The sequence below is a fragment of the Jatropha curcas genome, chromosome 6, assembly GCF_041381405.1.
Source record: "Jatropha curcas cultivar XTBG-Jc1 chromosome 6, XTBG_Jcur_1.0, whole genome shotgun sequence".
NCBI lineage: Eukaryota > Viridiplantae > Streptophyta > Magnoliopsida > Malpighiales > Euphorbiaceae > Jatropha > Jatropha curcas.
The window spans coordinates 9,666,641-9,687,150 of NC_143156.1; the positions used below are offsets into that span (position 1 = coordinate 9,666,641).

Genomic DNA, 20,510 nt, shown 5'->3' on the forward strand with positions numbered 1-20,510 from the left:
AGCAAAGAAACTTCCATAGGCCATAGCAGTTGGGAGTTGCAGTTGTGGGTCCACTCGTTTTTTTTAATGCTAAAACCACGTATCTGTCTGTTTTGGGCTTTTTACCGTTACCGTCCAAAAGCCAACGTGTCTCTTTCACCATCATAAACGAAATGATAATATATCCCCCTCAATTTGGTTGAATATACATTTATACCCTGCTTGGTTGTTGATAAATGAAATTAACTTGCTATTAACATGTTATAAACATGATACAAAAATATACGCATTATTATGTTTAAGCAATTTCTGAAATCACTTTTTGGTTAGTATATGTGTATTCACACTCATCATGGATGATAAGTAAAATTCTTTTAACGGTGATGACTCTAAGTTTTTAACTTGTTCATTTTATAAGTATAATTTTATTTGAAGATATAATCTAATTCCCTAACCAATCTCTTATTGATAATTTTTTAAAAATCAATTTATATTTATTTGATAATAAATGTATATAGTTTAAGGTCGAGTCGAGTATTTAATTAATCTATCTCATAGAATATAAATAACAGAAAAATCTAATCCAATTATACAATAGATATTATTCAACTTATTTATTGATTTGTTAAAAGAAGAGTTTTCAAATATTAATTAAATGTAATTAATTGGTCTTTTCACTTATATGAGAATTGAAAATTTTTGAGTTTAAGTTCTTTTCATTATAAGAATTTTTACTATTTTGGTGAGTTAAAAGAAGGATTATCCCTGTTATATAGTCGATACTATTATTTTGATATTGTGAATCCCAATGACTAAAAAAATGAGCTTTTAAAAATATATAAAACTTTAAAAAAGGTTAAGAGGTTGTTTTAACTAATTCAATATTGTGTATGTCATAAAAAATTTTGTACAAATACATTTAAAAATGGAAAATTACGGTACTAGACTGCTAGTTTATACCACATAAATAAACAAGATATTTTTTTTAATTAAAAAAAAGAAATGAAAGAAGGGTGAAATTGAATTTGGTTAAACATTAAGGGTGTTTTAGTAATTTAATTTCCCTCCACGATGACATAAGATGCCAGGTCACTACTGTCAACCGCTGCTTTGTTACCCAAACAAGCATCAGTAAACCCCACAACCACAACAGAAATATCCTCACGTGCGCTTTATAACACTCCCTTCATTCAAATCCGTGTACAAAATGCGTCACCAGCTGGCCTCACACGTCAGCTTAATTCTCTACTCGTATATAACCCAGCCACCATGACCAGGTTAAGACCATCGCCGCCTCGCTCCATCATCAGAAATCAGATACCAAAAACATAAAAAAAAAAATTCTCTCTCTCTCTCTCTCTCTCTTTCTCTCTCTCTCTCACTCTCTCTTCAACCAAAGCATGCACAAGTCATCGAAACGACTCAAACACACCGGACCTCCGCCGACTGAATATTTACCTCCGGCAATGCTTTTGCCGCGGCTTACTCAAGATCAAGAACTCTTCATCATGGTTTCCGCTCTGAAAAATGTCGTCTCCGGCACCACCAGTAGCACCTCGGTGGCTACAGATTTGTTTCATCAATTCGCCGCCGCTGCCAGTAGTTCCTCCCCTGCTACTGCTGTTGCTTCTACAGCTGTTACTACCACCACGGATAGTTTATATAATCCAATACCGCCACCGTCGGATCTTGACACGTGTAACATATGCAAAATCAAAGGATGTTTAGGATGCAATTTTTTCCCGCCAAATCAAGAGGAAAAGAAAGGAACGAGAAAAAGAGTGAAGAAAAATTACAGGGGCGTGAGGCAGAGGCCATGGGGCAAGTGGGCAGCGGAGATAAGAGATCCACGACGGGCGACAAGGGTCTGGCTAGGGACTTTTAACACGGCGGAGGAGGCTGCTAGAGCTTATGATAAGGCGGCGATAGATTTTCGAGGTCCACGAGCAAAGCTTAATTTCCCATTTCCGGATAATACTGCTAGTAATTTAGAAGGGCAGAGTACTCCTCAAGAACAACAACAGAAAGAAAATGGGAAAAGAAAGGAATTAGAAGTGGAAATGCAAGTTGGAAAAGAATATGAATTCTGGGAAAAAATTGGAGAAGATGAAATTCAACAATGGATGAACATGATGGATTTTAATGGAGATTCGTCAGATTCTACTGGTACTGCTGCTACTACTACTATTGCGAATTAGTTTTAATTGTAAAGTTTATTTTTATTTTTTTAGAAATTTTTATGATTCTTTCGCTCTTTTTCCAACGGAGAATCATCAGTTAGTGGTTTAAGGATGTCAATTTCTATTCACAAATTGTATAGTAATTGTTCATTCTTATAGATAAGATATGTATAATTACTAATTTGTTCCTACTAGAATTTCTTGTTTATAAAATTTAAGAAATAATATTTAATTTACCCTTTAAACTTATTTGATCGATTTACAATGTATTTAAAATTATTATCGTTTTTAACATAAATTTCAATAAAAAGAGGATTGTAGTTTTTTTTTTTTTTTTTTTCTTACTGATCAAAGCGTATAAGAGACAAACAAACAAACGAAATTGAGTGCTGTAATTTTTTCTAAGTTTAAATAGGTTATCCATTTTCATTTGCTAATTCATCGAGTTTAATCGAAGTATAAATTAATTAGCCGTTTGATTGAAAATTCTATTAAAATTGATTTTAAAAACTTAAATTTGAATAAGTTCTACAATTATAATCAAATTCAACAGAAGTTCTATTCTAAAATTCAATAACAAACACCAATTGGAAAGCCTATTACCAGTTGCCACTGGAGCAGCAACAATTGCTGTTTGGTTAGTAAGAAAATTTAAACTGGAAAAGCTAAAGTGGGACGGACCTACGCGGACCACATCATCAGGAGTTGACAGGAAAATCTAACCTCACCTGATCAAAGAGCCACTTCAATAGGATGCGTGTGTTGTAAGAGCGCGTCTACCAGCATTCATGTCACCTATTATTATAATATAAGTTAATATAACTAATAGTGTTTTGCCACCATATAACATATTTAACACGTGCCTTATTTAGAATGGATAAATCCTTTTGTGTCACGTTTAAGATGTGTACGACATCATCACTGAGATATAGATGTAGAATGGAATAAAAATATGGCAAATTTAAGACTAATTTAAAATTCATATGAGCATAACAAAAGGAAGCAAATAGCTGAGCAAAATAGCTATGAAAATCAAATCATCTTGTTTGGAACAAAAGGAAAAATAATAAAAAAATGAAAAATTTATTTATTTTTTTGCTTATGCCATGTGGATAGAATCTTTTCATTTGGGAGAAAAAATTACGGTGGAATATTGAAATTTCTCTAATTTTTACACAATTATTCAAATATTCAAACTACTTTTAACTAACTATTGAAATTATATAATCATTAAAATCCTCTAAAATGATAAGTATGGTTCAAATGATAAGATATTAATATTAATAATTTTTTCTCTAAAATTTTTGGCTTTTCCAAACAAAGAAAAATAAATTTATTTTCTTTCCTTAATTACTTTCCTTCGTTGTCCAAACACAATAATGAAAAATAATAATGGAAAGAAAATTAATAATTCATTATTATTTTTCTTCTTTATTTTCATTCTTCTTCTTTCCAAACAAATGTAAAAGACAATGTACGTGAATATGGCCTCAATATACGCGTATATAGCCTCAATATACAAATTTGCCTCTATATTTTTCACAAAAAAATTTATGGTATCTTCATCTTTACTTTAGTATATTGAATATTTTGATTTATAAAATAATACTTACTAAATACTTTATTTTGACTCATTAAACACTTTAATTTATGAAGTTAGATCGATTAAACATTTATCGAATAGTTAAATATGTAAAAATTATCATTGAAAAGTTGTGTTAACGACGTATGAAATCAATATTTCACGTTTGAAAGCGAAAAACCTTAAAAGTTATAGTTGTTAGTATAAGAATATGTGGGAAATTACAGAGAAGTCTATAGTGCCATAAAATTTGTTTTTTCAAAATTTAGAGATTAAATTATATATTCGACCAATTGAAAAAGAGAAAATTGTGAAGGAAATGACATTTGGAAAATCAAAATTGATCAAAACAGGACTGATAAAGATTTAGGTTGCCTATAATAAATTTAAAATTGATGATTTATTTTTGCATCTTTCAAACGGTAACAAGAATAACTTTGAGAGAAATTGAACAACTGGTTTATTGATATTAGTTGAATATTTTTATATTTAAGAGAAAGAAGAGAAAGACAAAATAGGAAAGACAACTCAACAAAAACTAACTAAGAAGTAATTGGCTAACTAGCATGCTAATTATAACTTAATAATAAACTATAGTCTTTGAGTAACAATTGTCTCTTTAATTGTGTTTTTTTCTTCTTCACGAGATTTAACTAAATACTTTGACACCCCACAAGCTGGAGAATGGAGATCTAACATTCCCAGCACGAGCAAAAGATTATGAAATTGAGGAGGTGGAGGTGGCTTTATCAGACTATTAGCTAATTGATGAACTGTAGAAACAGGAAGAAGATGAAAAATGTCATCCTGTAATTTTTCCATATGAAGGTGATAATCAATCTCTGTATGCTTGGCACGCTCATGAAAAATGAGATTATTGGCAATGTGAATGGCAGACTGATTATCACAATATATACTAATTGGATTAGAGCGAGGTATCGAAAGGTCTCTAAGCAAGTAAAGATTCCATTGTACCTGACATGTCACAGCTCCCAATGCTCTATATTCTGCTTCAGAAGATGATTTAGAAATAGTTGCTTGCTTCTTGAATTTTCAGCTTATTAAAGAGTCTCCCAAACAAATAGTATATCTAATGATGACCTTTCTTGAAATAGCATATAACCACCCCAAACTGAATAACTAAAGGCTTTGAGATGCAAACTAGAATCTTTTGGAAACCAGAGACTCTTAATAGCAGTAGCTTTAATATATATATCATGGAACCCGATGATGAGCTTGCAAATGTATTGAAGCAATTGATTAACTGCAAAGCTCAAATCTGGCTTAGTTGTAGTTAAGTACAATAGTTGTCCAATAAGTTTCCTATAACTGAAAAAATCTGACAAAGTAGAAGCAGAATCAATATGTAACTTGCATTGAATATCCATTAGTGTGGATACTGGTTTAGCTCCAATATAACTAGTAGTAGAGAGAAGCTCAAATGCATATTTTCTCTGATATAGAGAAATACCAGTAGATAACCAAAATTGAGAAGTCCCTGAGACAACTTTGAGTACCACTGTTGCTTGCTTGTCGAAGCCCATTCAAAGATTTGTTCAATCACAGACTTGATTAGGCTTTAGAGGATGCAAGACTAGAAGGCAATTCTATATAGACTTCTTCAATGAGATCTCCATGAAGAAAGACATTATTTACATCTAATTGATATAAATGCCAATCATGAATAGCAGCAAGAGATAAAAGCAACCTAAGAAAATCAAAGTTTATCCAAGTCTGAAAGGACCACTAAGGTCAAATGATGTGTGAATCAAAGACAGGATCTGCTACCTGTGTTTCTACTAAAGCAAGGAGGGTCCATTGTTCCTTCTTTTTTCAATAAAATAACTTGAGAAGGAATTGGCATAAGATGACACTGCATTCAAGATTTAATTTGTTTATTAGATTATTAGATGATAGACTTGTCACGAGTTCACAACTATCAATATTAAAAAAAGCCCACCAAACATAATATTTTAGTCATATACTAAAATATATAACATTTTTAAATTTAAATTTTTTATTAAAAGAGAAAGATTCCTGTCATCCCATTGATATATGACTTATATATATATATATATATATTATATATTAATATAATTAATATTATACACCAAGATATGATCTAATGGTAAGTATATATACGACTTGACAATAGTTTTGGTTTGAATCCCTCCTTACCCTATACTCAAAATATAATGAATAATTAATATAATTGAATAATAATAATAAATAATGATAATATATATCTAATAAATATTATTTTATATTTAATTTTAAGTAACGTTATTACGAGAGGACAGAGTTATTAATGATAAAGACAATCAAAAAATTTTTTTTTGTTGATAAAATTATGTAATCGAACTAAAACAGTGAATATCAAATTAATCGGTTTAAATTTGAATTAAATCAATAAAAATGAAATAAATTGAATCTTCCATAAAAAAAAATTAAATAGAACTAAAATAGTGAATGTGGGATTAAATCGATTTGGTTGGGTCTAATTTGATTAGTTTTTTATTTTAATTTAACTTTTAGATTAAATTCATTATTTTAAGATCTTTAAAAATCAAGCAAATACTTCATTTTTGTCCATAATAAACTAAACTGAAAAACCAAACCGAATACTTTCAAAATGGAAAAAAAAAAAATCAATCGGTTTGACCTATTTTTGTCTACACCGACACATCAGATCTGCCAACCGCTGTATTGTCACCCCAACACCAGCATAGCTAGCCCCACAATATCCCCACGTGTGCTTTAAAATTAAATTTCCCCAAATTATCCTTCAGGTTCAAACCCGTGTACAAAATGTGTCACCATACGCCAGCTGGCTTTCCGTTCTATATATATTAGCCCCCGGAGGCAGAGACAGTCTAAAAACAAAAAGCATACACAAAACAACTCATCAAAACGACCAAATTTCACCGGGCTTACGGCGAAGGGAATTACACCTCCGGTAATGTCATTGCCACAACTTACCCAAGATCAAGAACTCTCCATCATGGTCTCTGCTCTGAAAAATGTTGTCTCCGGCGACGCCACCAGTAGCACAACGGTGGCTTCAGATTTCTCACAGGTTCGTCAATTCCCCTCCAATGGTTATGGTTATAGTTCTAGTTACTCCTCTGCCGCTGTTACTGGTGCAGTTGCTACCACCACCACTAGTTTTTATAACGCATCAGATCTTGACACGTGTAGCATATGCAAAATCAACGGATGTTTAGGATGCAACTTCTTCCCGCCAAATCAAGAGGAAAAAAAGGGGAGAAGAAAAAGAATAAAGAAAAATTACAGAGGAGTAAGGCAGAGGCCGTGGGGAAAATGGGCGGCGGAGATAAGAGACCCACGGCGAGCGACAAGGGTGTGGCTAGGGACTTTTAACACGGCGGTGTAGGCTGCTAGAGCCTATGATAAGGCCGCGATAGATTTTCGAGGGCCGAGAGCGAAGCTGAATTTTCCATTTCCAGATAATACAGACAGTAATGGTTCAAAATTAGGAGAGCAAATTATTCCTCAAGAACAAGAACAGAAAGAAAATAGGAAAGGAAAGGAATTTGAAGTGGAAATGGAAAATCGAAACGATTTTGAATTCTGGGAAGGAGTTGGTAAAGATGAAATTGAACAATGGATGATGAATTTTAATAGGGATTCATCAGATTCTTCTGCTACTATTATTTTGTAATTTTCTTTTCATATTTATGGTTCTCTCATTCTTTTTTCAAGAAAGAATCATTAAGTAAGGGTTTTAGGATTTACTTGTACAATTGTTAAACTTTTTTTTTTTTCTTAAAAAAAAAAAGAAAATTCTTCTAACCCAGTTTTCTTCGTTTGAAAAGCTAAATAATAAAAATTAACTTGGAAATTCCCACTGCATCAGCAACATGTTAGTCGGAAAATTTAAACCTGAAAATATAGTAGGACCCATGGGGCCACGTCAGCAGAAATGACATGTAAATCTCACCTCACCTGATGAAAGAGGCTGGTTAGCTGGGATTTGGATTACAACTACTAATAGTGATTCGGCAATAAAAAAGGAATTAACATCGTATTGTTTCATAGTCATGTTTAACACGTGCATTAAATCATCATTAGTATGGACATGGAATAAAGAAATGGCAACTTTTTAGATTAATAAAATCTAAAACGTGCAATTATAATCACGTGCGTGAATATGAACTTAAAAAATCCCAAGATCTGATAAAGGGTTAATATTAGATTAGGAGAATTTTATTTTTAGAATTTTGAAACACAATAAACAAATATGAATTTTTTTTACAACTAATTAAGTGTGAAAATAGGGTTTATCATCTTTTTGAACCTTCAATCTAATTTATTGTTTTATTGTAATTTAATTATATCTTTTTAGTACTATTTAATTTAAATAAATATATTATTTATTCCTTATTAAATTTAAAATTTTATATCTTAAAATATATCACAACCGATTGTATTTACATCTATAGTCAAAAAAATTTAAAATTACCTAATTCCATATCGAATTTCCATGGAATAGTATCGAATAGAATTTTAAATTCAAAAGAAATTTGGTATTGAATGCAATGAAATTTCAAATTTCAAAATATTTTGCAATCTGGATCATTTCATTTTATACTGACCGAATTACACCCCTAATTATTAAAACAACTAAAAACTATTAAATCAATTAACATTACCAAATAGAGCCTAAAACTTTAAAAATTTCATCAAAACATTTTTATGTTGGAATTCATAATAGGGTGGGAGATACATATCATAAAAGGAGGAGAATATCTCTATTGTTAAGCTCATTAAATTTGGACATTAAAAAAAAAAAATACGCTTTCATTATTATGGAAAGAAAAATAGTCTACCATCTCTAATGTCCCTCTAATCTTGAGAAACACTTTTTTCGAACAGTTAGGTGTTTTCTGTGCCTATTGATCATGGATGGTACTTGGGTTTGCCTTCTTTGACAGGCAAAAGTAAGAAGGTAGTTTTTGGTTTTATTAAGGATAAGTTATTGCAGAGGCTGTAGGGTTGGAAGAGTAAATTCTTATCTTGTACTAGGAAGGAGATTCTTATTAAATTAGTAGCTCAAGGTATCCCCTCCTTTTGCATGAGTTTTTTCTTGATTCCGATGAGTACGTGTGTTGAGTTGGAAAGAATGTTGAATTCCTTCTGGTGGGGGTATGAAAAAGGATGAACGACATAGTATTCATTGACTATCATGGGAGAGGATGTGTTTCAGTAAGGAGAACAGGGGAATGGGTTTTCTCCATTTTCATAGCTTTAATTTGGCGCTCCAGAGAAAGCAAGGTTGCGTATTAAGACCGATCATAATATTCTTTTATCACAAGTACTCAAAGCAAAATATTTTCCAGAGGGAAATTTCACAGAGGCCGTTCTTGGACGTAATTTGAGTTATACATGGAGGAGTCTTTTGTCTTCGTAGGATGTGTTAATGCAGGGTGTGAGATGGCGTAATGGTGTGCATGTGAATATATGGTCCCAACCATGGATTCGTAGGGATTCTAATTTTTATATATAGTCTCCTGTGTTGCAAGGCTTTTAAGAGCTCTCAATAGCTGACCTTATTGATCATGATCGCTGTAGTTGGAATGTAGACCTGGTTCAGGGTTTGTTCTTATTGGATGATGTCCTATTAAGAAATATGGGGGGATAAGTTTATATGGTATTGGACGAAATCTGGATGCTATACTGTAAAGTCAGTATATAAGTTGCTTTTTGCTTAGACTCCCAGGTCATGCCTTTGGTTTGCCCTATGTGGAAGGAAATCTGGAAGTTGAGCTTACCTTCAAACGTAAAAGCTTTCTTGTGGAGATTGGGGAGGAATGTCTTTCCAACAAAACTTCAGTTGGCTAGTAAAGGAGTGGAGTTGGATAGTCAGTGTGTTTTGTGTGACCAGCAGGAAGATGCGAAGCACGTTTTCCTTCATTGTCAGTATGCTCTAATGTGCTGGCAAGTTTTGGGAGTACAATTCCCGATTTCGCAGGCCATTGAATTTATGGCATGGTGTGAGTTTCTTTTGCTGAATGCAAGAAGAGATAAGCTAGAACATTGTTGCATGGTTGTGTGGTATATCTGGTTTTGTAGAAATCAGGTTATTTGGAATGAAGTTCCAACTCCTCTTGAGTTGGTTGTTCCTATTGCACTGCATCTTTTGCTTAATTAGAAAGAAGCCCAGAAGAAGCTCCAAGTTTCGACCCAGGTGCCCACTGCTTCTATAGTTGTATCTCGATGGGTGGCTCCTCCGTTAGGAATTATCAAATGTAATATTGATGCTGTAGTACGCCAAGACCGTAATTAGTTTGGTTTTGGCGCTGTTTTTCGTGATGGAGCTAGTAGGTTTGTTCTTGCTCTGACAGGTTTTATGTGTGGTAATGGCGAGGCGAGGCGAGGCGCTAGTTGTGTGAGAGGTCCTATCATGGATTAAGAAATGGGGCTTTGCTAATCTACAAGTTGAAACAGATGCTTAGATGCTTGTGTAGGTTATTCATAATCCTATTAATAACTTTACTGAATTTGGGATGGTAATGATGGAATGTTGTGATTTATTGTCTAGCCTCACAAATGTGAATGTGAGTTGGGTAAGAAGACAAGCGAACGAAGTCGCTCATAGCTTGACTAGAGTAGCTTTTTTATATGCTAGTTTTCAGATTTGGTATGAGCTCCCTTAGATATTGAAGCTCTTGTTCTTGCAGATTTAGCAGTTCATGATGAATAAAATCTTTTTTCTATTTCAAAAAGAAAGAAAGAAAAAACAGTCTACTGAAATAATTTATAATTAATTAAACAATTAATCTTAAATATTAGACATTTATTTAATGAAAATAAAAATATGAAATTATTAAGTGTTAAATATTAGAAGTAACAAACTCCACCAAAGCAACACATGAAAAAAAATTAGGGATTTTAATTTTAGGTTGTACTCTTTAATTATGCAAGTAATTATTATTACAACTGATGAACTCAAAAAATATAATTATATTTTTATAGTATGTCTGGAGGGTATTTAGAATTAAGGAGAGAGAACCAGCGTTATATGCCAACTCCTTTCTTTTTTTCCTAGTCCTTTTTATATATTAATAGAGAGTAATTGGTTTGGGTTTAAGGTAAGATAGTGGAGAGATTTTCTCCACTGTATCTATTTGTTACCGATAAAGGAAAATTTTATGAGATTTTCTAGATTATTAGGAGATTATTTAGATAATTAAAAATAATTATATTGTCAGGTCGTATGTGCATTTACCATTCGACTAACTATTAGTGTGCTATCACTTATTGTAAAACGAGAAAAAATAAAACCAATAAACATGAGAGTGATGGCATTAGAAGCATTCACGTGGTAATGCGAGGCTGTACAATGCCCAAAAGGAAATAGCAATTGGTTTTGGTAGAAATGGTACATATGATCCTTCAAACTCCTTGATTAAACGTGGTTAAGGTGGGGTAGAGTAAGAAACTTTTTTTTTTTTTTGGAAAAAAAAATTATACTCGTATCCCTATATTTTGCCAAAATTAACTACTTTATCTTTATATTTTTTTAAAATATAATAATATATCCTCATGTTCTAAGTCCGTTATACGTAGTATCCGGTCTATCCATTTTTTGCACTTTCAAAAAATAAGTCAAAGAAAAAACCTGACAATTTAAAGAGAAAATCTTTTTTTTTTTATTAAAGTACCCTCTTCTTTCGCTCTTTCTCTTCCAGTAAATAAGTTCAAAACTTTCTCTCTATAGTTTATCTCTCTAAAAGAAGAAAAACAATAAGAAGAAAAAGAGATGATGATATTCAATTATAAGATTTGTAGAATATATTATTAATATTATCAATAATTAATATAGTAATAAAAATCCTTCTTCTTCCTTATTGTTATTATTGAAATAATAATAAGATTATGATTTTCAATTTAGAGAGAAAAATATGAATAAGTTTTTTTTTTCTCTAAGAGCTCCCATCATATTTTGTTTTCTTTGAAAAATTAATTTATAAAAGTTGAATATTTTGAAGAGAGAAAGAGAAATAGTTTGTTGTGGTTTTATTAGGTGATATTTTTTCTTAACAAATTTTAGTTTTATGGAAAGATCGTTGAAGTTTGGGTTAAAATGTTTTGAGGTTTGAGAATTTCTTGATGTCGGTTTTAATCGGTAATCAAAAAAGAAAATGGATGTAAAAATTGAGTTTCCCATAATATTCTAATCATTTTAGTAGTTAGATTGAAATATTTTGAGATAACCTAGTTTTTTGGCTACCGTCGGCGACATTCCGGCAAGCCACAAAATTGATTTTAAAAGAAAACGGATTTTATTTTTTAATTAGGGTCATTGAAGTCATTTCATAACAATTTAACGTTTAAAGGTGCAGAAAACGGATGAAAAGGGAACATTGTTTAATAAATTGAAAAAATGAGGGCATGAAAGTGCATTTTAAAAAATACGAGAATAAAGTAATTAATTTTAATAAATTCTTAAAAAAAAAAAAATTCACATTAAACACATTCGTATAAGATAGGAATAGGGTATACGCTTTATCAAACTTATGACAACTTTATATGTATATACTAACTTATATATCTCACACATAAATATGCTCTGCAAGGGATGTGAAATGATTATATGAAATATAAAATAAATTATTTTACTTTAAAAGTAAATAGCATTATAATATGAGAAAAATAATTCCAACGAATAATATATTTCCGTTAACTAAAACGCGGTTCCATTGATTTTCTCACATTACATATATATATAAAATCAGCTTGGTCCTTCCCACTATAATCCTGATCCATTGAGTATCTTATATATATCAAAAATAGTTATTGGGTGGGATTTGTTTAGATCGTTTGCAAACAAGGAGGTGATTTTATCATTAAACATGTTAAACATGTTAAAAGAAAAGAAAAGCAAGAAAGGACATATATCAGCAAAATAATTGAATTTAAATAATTAAGCACATGCTCGATAAGCATTAATATTGATCCACATTAATGTTGTTTTTTTCCTTCATATTCCTTTCTAATCATGCATGCTTTGTTTTTGTTTTTCTTGCTTTTTCAATAGAAAAATGTCATTCCACACTGTGATGTGAAATATATGAGTAATACAAAAGGATATAATATCCATATTAAATTCAGGCGCTCGTGGCCTAATGGATAAGGCATTTGACTTCTAATCAAAGGATTGTGGGTTCGAGTCAGACCGAGCGTGCTTGTTTTTATATAAGCTGCTTTCTTTTCCATCGTTTTTTCTTACTAAACCAAACCCATGTTTTTTGTTTTTATAAAGTTGCTTTCGATTTTTTGGTAATAAATATTTCTATGATCTTTTTTTTTCTCTTGTTCTCTAAGAAACAAGTGCGACTTTCTCTTGTTTTCATACAAGCTGCTTTCTTTTTCATCGTTTTTCCTTAGTAAACCATCGCGAAACCAAACCCTGGATCTTCTTTGGTTGCGGATTTCTATGCGAATTTGACTTTGGAGGGAAGTCAAAATGGAGTGGAGGCTAGGAAGGATGTGTCGGAGAATGGAGATGAGGAGGCTACAGAGTCTAATCTTTGTGTTATAGGTTGCATCTTCATAGAGAAACCAATTCAATTTTTGGCTTTTAAACTGACTATGGCGGCGGTTTGGAGGCCTGTGAAAGGGATGCTAATGAAAGATTTAGGTAATAATGCATTTGTTTTCCAATTTATGCATGTTGTGGACTTGGAATGTGTAGCACAAGGCAGACCATGGAATTTCTCTCAAAATCTGATTATTTTTAAGCATGTACCGAAGGGTGTTTATCCTCGACAGGTTGAATTGATAGAAGCAAATTTCTGGGTTCAACTTCACAAGTATCCCTATTGGGGTGCAAGTTGGAGAAAACCTTCCAGGATGTTGGGAATTTTATTGGGTCTTTTATGGAGGCTGATCAACGAAACTACTCTATTTTCTGGAAAGATTATATGCATATCAAGGTTACCATTGATGTTCTTAAACCATTGAAACGCAGACTATGTATGAAGATGACAAAAGGAGACTGGTTATGGGTGTTGTTCAGATATGAAAGATTGGCTACTTTCTGTTTCTTTTGTGGTCACTTAGGACACTCTGATCGATTCTGTGCTAAGTTGTTGGAGTTTCCAGGGATTACTAGAGAACAATTTGCATACGAACCGCTTTTGCGAGTTGAAAATTGATGGCAATCCAATATCGGTGAAAAATAGCTTTTGACTGAGGCGATGGTGAACAACGGTGGCGGGGACCAGGGAAGTGGCCCATCTCCGATGGACTCTGATCACATGAAGGACAATCAGCATGTTTATTCCGCAAATTATGTGCCAGTGGGTACCGGTGGGAATGAATATGGCAGGCGTGCATAGGAAGGTATCTATAATATCTCTGCCTAAGGATACTCAGGGGATTATGAAGATCGTGTGGACTTCATTATAGAAGATCCAAAAAGGAGGGGTGTGGAAAGGTTACTGGTGATGCGGGACAAGGTTGATAAACAACAACATGAGATGTGGTTTTGTGTCCTATGGCTAATTTGGAAGAATAGGAACCAGGTGGTATGGGATCATAGATGTCTTGATACTCAGCAGGGTATTTTTCGAGCAAAACAATGCTTAGATGAATGGCAGATAACTCAAGTCTCCAAAACGGTATCCAAAGTTGTTCAATAGCCATTCCCAACGAAATGGAAACCTCTGGTCTTGTCAGGTATGAAATGCAATATAGATGCCGCGTTTGATGAAATATCCAATAAAGTTGGAGTGTGCTGGATTCTTCGTGATACTACGGGAGTAAATCATGGTGGTAAGTTAATGACAGTTACAGGGGCTCATAATGCGTTGCTAGCTAAAGCAATTGGTGTCCGGAAAGCTTTGTCATGGCTGAAAGAGAAAAGGCTTGGTTAGATTGGCATTGAGCTTGAGTCAAATTGTTTGTTAGTGATCCAGGTTGTGAAGTAGACTCGTACAAATAATTCTTATTTTGGATTATAAAACTCTATCTCAATAGTTTTTTTCTATCTCTTTTAATTTTATAAAAAAGTCAGCGAATCAATATGCTCATCCCTTATCTCGAGTGCTGTTTCTGAGATTGGTTTTCTAAAATAAGGTATTGTTTTTCCAGATTTTATTTTGAATGTGTTGCATTTTGATTCAATTAATATATACGATATTTGCATTTTTTTTTTAAAAAAAAAAAAGAAATACGGATGACCATATCATAATAAACCCAATTGATGTGTATTTCACGACGCCACAACCAATAACGTTCTTTCACTTCTCTTAGTGACCTATTTTACCCAAAAAAAAAAAAAAAAAAAATCAAAATCAAAATTTCAGTTCCTTTATAAAATACGTATTCTTTTAATCGAATTACTTTAGACACATTACAAACAAAGAATCCATCCCAAAACCAACAAAATAATTCACATGGATTCAAGAAAATTTAACGAAATTCGTGCAATTTTTCTCAAATTTTATGAAAATTCACATGGTTTGATGTTCATGCATCATATCTCTGATACCAAGTATTAGGACAAATACAACTAAAACCACAAAAATTTTAGATAAAGAGACAGAACAAGATTTGAATTTCTAGACAAAACGAGTTGAGACGAAATTTGGATAAGTGTAAATAAATTTATTTGAAACACTTGCCCTTGTCTGACTTTCAAGATGAGAACTGGCACTAAATTATTAAATTTATATCTTTTTTTTCTGAATAGAGAATTTGGAATGCTTTCGGAGATTGGGTATAACTTCTCAGTCTTCCTTCACCAAATACTTTTTTATTTTGTCAAATATTTGGATTTTGAATTCTTTTTACCTAAAAATTATCATTAATTTAGTGAATCTTATTTGAAAAATATTATGAGAATTATATTATGAGTCCAACATTTTAATTTTTTAATATTTTCCTATTTCATGGAAAAGAATTTTTTTTTCTAATCGAACAAAAAACTTCAATAAAAAAGAATTCTTTTTTACATTGACATTTTTTTTTTCAAAAAATTTAAAATTTTTTTTACGACTTAAAAATTTATATATATATATATATATATATATATATAAAATAGCGAAATTAGGGAGTCGCCAGCAATAACTATAGAAATTTTTACATTTTATCTATAAAATAGTGAATTTTTCAATTCTGCTCCTAAATTTGAAAAATATTTAGGCACCCTAAATATTTTATCTGATCCTACCATTGTCATACCATTCATGAACTATGATTTGAGATGTTTATTTCAAGTACATTCTATAGGCTGCTCATATGTAGTGTGACAAAACAAGCCCATTTAACCTCATTTTTTACAGCTAAAAATTGTTATTTTCCTAATTCACAAGCAAACAAAGGCGTGTTCTTTGAAAATAAGTGATTGGAAAAGTATTCTACTCCATATATTATCCTGTCAAATTTTCACCTTCAAGGCTTCAACACTTTTGATCGTATAACTTCCTTCTTCCTCTCTCTCTCACTGTACAAAGCTACGCATTCTCTTCTCCATTTTACTCACTCTCTCTCTTCTGCAAATGCATGTTGTCTCAAAGTGGCCACGGATGCCATGAGGATTTTGATGCACTTAAAATTCAAGTGGGCTTTAGAGGCTACTTGGTTTATACATTAAATTTTCTTATTCATTTAATTTTTTATTTTGAACATGGAATTTGGTGTAATTTACGGGATTAGCACTTATTCCAGTTGCCATGGTTGAAGCTATGGCACGTGTTTTGTCTTCTCCTTCGTCTTCTTTAAAACATCAGATTTACAGGTTGTCTTTTTCCTCCATTGAAAATACCTTGCAATTGATGTGTTTTGCTCAAAGGGTTAATCACTCGTTTTTAACGATTCCTAATACTCAATTCGATAACTAAAATCGAATTATCCAATCGAGATCATATCATTTTTTAAAAGTAATTGACATCTCGTTTCATTGTTTCTTGCTACATCTAGTTCCCACAACATTCGAGGTGATTTTATCGAATTTGTTTCTCTGCAATCGTTTATCAGTTGTTTATTTCCTATTTATCGTGAATAACGTTTAAGATGAGGATAAATGAGGTTAAATGGATAATTGGACCATGTTTGCCACATTGGACAGCTTATATGGATTAAATGTCAGGCAAAATGAGTGGACAAGTAGGCATATGTAGACCCCACTTCATTCCATTAGATAATCTGGCTGTCCACCTCATCAGGAGACATTAAATTGAAAAAAAAAATGCAAGTCTAAATACTTAATTATCATTATTTTCCATTCAGACACCAAAATAAAAAAAAAAAAAAAAGACAAGTAAAGACACTAAAAATAACATTATCCCTTTAATATGTAAGTTTTAATATTTTAATTTGTGTAGCTCTTGTGCATTTTCTTTTTGTTAATTATAGCTTGGGACTTTTAGATTTTACTCATAAACCACTTTCACTACGATTGGGTTAGTTCGTTGTTCTTTCTTTTTGTTAGACTTTAGTTTCATAGACAAATGTGAATAACCTTTTAAGATAAGGGGAAAAAATGTTACTATATGTAATGATATCTCACCTTTAACTTTGCTATCTCTTGCTTCCTTTTGTAAATATTTCAATGAAGGCATATTCTTTGTTCTTTAGTTGTTCTTTGCTGCAATGACTTTAAAACTTACCTATGAAGTCATTTCTTCTTTTATCAATGAGACCGAATCTATCTTTGGTAATTAAAAAGAAATCAGTTAATTTATTAGGGTCCACGCTAAATTGTAAATTTAAAAAGTTTAGACATTTAATTACTAGTGTCTTCCGTTAAAAAACCAAAATAGAAAAAAAAAAGGGAAAGTTTAGACACTTAATATAACTTTATCATATATACATACATATATATATACTATGTATATGTTTATATATATATATATATATATATATATATATATATATATATATATATACACAGAGAGAGGCGGAGCAAGGATAATTATTTTAGGGAGGCCAAATGAAATTTTTTTAAAACTTTTAGTGGGGCAAATGTAATTTTTCTATAAGGATTAAAATCATTTTCATAAGAAAATTTAAAAAAAAAATTTAAGTCATCCATATTGTAACTATAAATGATTTTTTCATTGTTTTTTTTTTTTTTTCTCTAAAAACCCCTTCTTCACTCAATTCAAAGTAACCACATATGAAATTTTATACCTAAATTATATATCAGGCTTGTATGAGTGATTTAATCACAATTCCACATGATTATAAATCCCTATGATTAATAAAAGAATCCTAAAATGCCAAACATTCAGTTATTCCATAGAACATTACACTTTGCTTTCCAACATGGTAAAGTCTAAAAGATGCTATGCTAAAACACAATTTAAGAATATTAAACTAAAAAGTGTATGAAAGTTCAACAATTTAAATATGGGGTGCAATTGAATTAAATATATCATTGGTGTCACCAAAACTAGAGAATAAGTAAAAATAGAAAAATGGAATTCAAGAATGGCAAACATCAATTGAATTTTCCATTGATTATAGCCATCAAAGGTCCTTCAAACAATAAAAAGAGTGAAATAGCCATTAAGTTAGCCAACTTTCTTCGATGTCCTCTTTTCGATGAAGCAGATATCATTCTAGCTCTTGAAAACTCCACTGATGAGTCTTATGATGATGATCTGCCTTTCGAAATTATTTTTCAACTCTCGTCAACCCAACTTAGTTTGAAGCTCAATGTTATAATCAATAGTGTCCTATCCAAACACACCCATTTTGAAAATTTGCTGCAATTGGCAAGTTCAAATGGGGCAGGTTTACTTATAATTGATTGTGAATCTCCAAATGATGGTGTTGGTGCCATTGATAGTGTCCCTAAGCTCAATATTGACACAAACAAGCCATTTGTTGTGGAAGAATTTGTCCATACAATGCTAAGAGAGCTGGAATTCCCTCAAGGTAAGCCATTAAAACAACTTCCACAAAGTACTAATTTCACTAATTCAAATTAAATCCAGGCTTGAAAACTTTGAATTAGATGCACAGGCCTTGTTTAGTTTTAAAAAATTGTAGAAAATTGTATACAAAACCATTGGAGCTCATCTCTTTATTTATCATTTATGTGTTTTTCTTCCAAAGCAGTATAATAATATTAATTCTTTAATGGCAGAGACTAATGAAGCATATGATTAGAAGAATGTGATCCATTTGGAATGGAAGTGGAGACGCAGGAAGAAGCCAAGAGTTTGAAGTGATGACAGTCTCTGATATTACTGGACATGTTATCCTAGTAATTAATATTGGCCCTGAAAAAAGATTAAATAAGAGCACTATTTAAATACATTAATTACTCTTCATAGTTGGAATTTAATTTTCATTAACGGTAAAAGTAATTTAACGTTTCTTATAAAATTTGTTGTTTTAGTCCCTATTTGACAATGACATTTATTACAGCGTTTTAGTATTTTGACCTAATTAAAATAATATTTTTATTATTTATAGCGAAAATGATATTATAACGGAAAATGTTAAGGAAGGTGTATTAAATTATAATCATATTAGAGTTTAAAAGAATTGTTGAATTTGATAGAATTGATGGATTTTCTAAGATTTTCACAAATTCCACTGGAATTTTACATAAAGTTTTATGGGATTGGTGGGACTTCTTTTTATAGATTTTGATTGAATTTGATGAAATTACAATAATTTTTATATATCCAATAAAAATTAATTTCAAGACCTAATTAAATAAATTAAAAGACTTTTAAGTCCAATTGAAAAATTGAAAAACAATGAGGGACTAAAAAGCAAAATGTGTAATTTTTTTCCAAAATCGTTTTCTTCTTTGTTAAAATTAATCTTACCGCCGTCGACAGTGAAAGTCTTGGAATGACCAGCATCGCTGCTGGCCATCCCCGCTCCTAGAACAATCGCGATGTGGTCGAAAAACAATGAGCTTCTCGTCCCTTAACTGAACGACGATTGTCTCATTGAAAACTCACAACCATCGCCAGGACTTGCGCCGGCTATCGAAGCTCGTGCAAGGAGGCACACACATTGAGACAGGCCCAATGCACGGCCCGTCTCCTGCAGCTCATGGAGCCTGGCGGTCTGGCCACAACAACAGTAGACTGCATTCTTCAGTCCTTCAACTATTTCAAAGCTTTTCTATTTTTTTTATTTGATTCAATCAATATTTTATTGAGATCAACCCATAAAAATTCTAGAAAATAATCAAATTAATTATGAAAAATTTGCAGCATTATTAATATTACTTTTCGTCAAAATATCAAATTCTCAGCACATGAATTAATTTGAAATTAATCCAAAAATTAAAATATTATTTTACACCTTAATTGGTGTATTGGATTAAGATTCTGTTAGATTTTAAAAGATTTTTAAAATCTTTGGGTGTGAGGATGGATTTGTCAATGACTCTTCTATTTTTATACTTGAAATTAATAATTTTATAGAATGCTTTCAGATCAATAATGTTTTGAATATCATCAAATTTATATGGACTTTTAAAAAGTAATAATTAATACCATTAGATTTTTATAGATTTTACAAGAATCTAAATTGAATACTATAAAATTTTGATAAACTCCAAAAAAAAAAAAATCTAGATTGAATATCATTGAAATTTTAAAATATTTTAAAATCTAACAGAGTTTTAATCTAATACACCCTAAATATTAGGAAAAAGAAATAAGATAGTAATTTTCACTCAACTTTCAGTTATTAATTCTTTCCCCTCATTTTGAAGATTAGTTTGGCATTACTGCTTTAGCAATGATTGAAAAGTTTTTATATATTTT

At 31.4% G+C, this 20,510-nt stretch overlaps 4 protein-coding genes across 4 annotated transcripts; all 4 read left to right on the forward strand.

Moving 5' to 3' along the window:
- Positions 1–1,249: 1,249 nt before the first annotated feature.
- LOC105629835 (ethylene-responsive transcription factor ERF109) lies at positions 1,250–2,408 on the forward strand. Its single transcript, XM_012211486.4, has one exon. The coding sequence runs from the start codon at positions 1,380–1,382 to the stop codon at positions 2,175–2,177; it is 798 nt and encodes a 265-aa protein (XP_012066876.1). The 5' UTR covers positions 1,250–1,379; the 3' UTR covers positions 2,178–2,408.
- Positions 2,409–6,628: 4,220 nt separating this feature from the next.
- LOC105629836 (ethylene-responsive transcription factor ERF109) lies at positions 6,629–7,797 on the forward strand. The gene is given in 1 exon segment (XM_020677677.3): positions 6,629–7,797. A coding segment is annotated over 1 exon segment (723 nt). The 5' UTR covers positions 6,629–6,700; the 3' UTR covers positions 7,424–7,797.
- A 1,687-nt stretch (positions 7,798–9,484) lies between these two features.
- LOC149495519 (uncharacterized) lies at positions 9,485–10,174 on the forward strand. The gene is made up of 3 exons (XM_089723186.1): positions 9,485–9,841; positions 9,914–10,040; positions 10,107–10,174. Exons 1-3 carry the CDS (start codon positions 9,485–9,487, stop codon positions 10,172–10,174), a joined length of 552 nt encoding a protein of 183 aa, XP_089579312.1.
- Positions 10,175–18,138: 7,964 nt separating this feature from the next.
- On the forward strand, positions 18,139–19,134 carry LOC105629837 (uncharacterized). Its single transcript, XM_012211487.4, has 2 exons — positions 18,139–18,651; positions 18,863–19,134. The coding sequence occupies exons 1-2, from the start codon at positions 18,189–18,191 to the stop codon at positions 18,883–18,885; spliced, it is 486 nt and encodes a 161-aa protein (XP_012066877.1). The 5' UTR covers positions 18,139–18,188; the 3' UTR covers positions 18,886–19,134.
- The last annotated feature ends 1,376 nt before the right edge of the window (positions 19,135–20,510 follow it).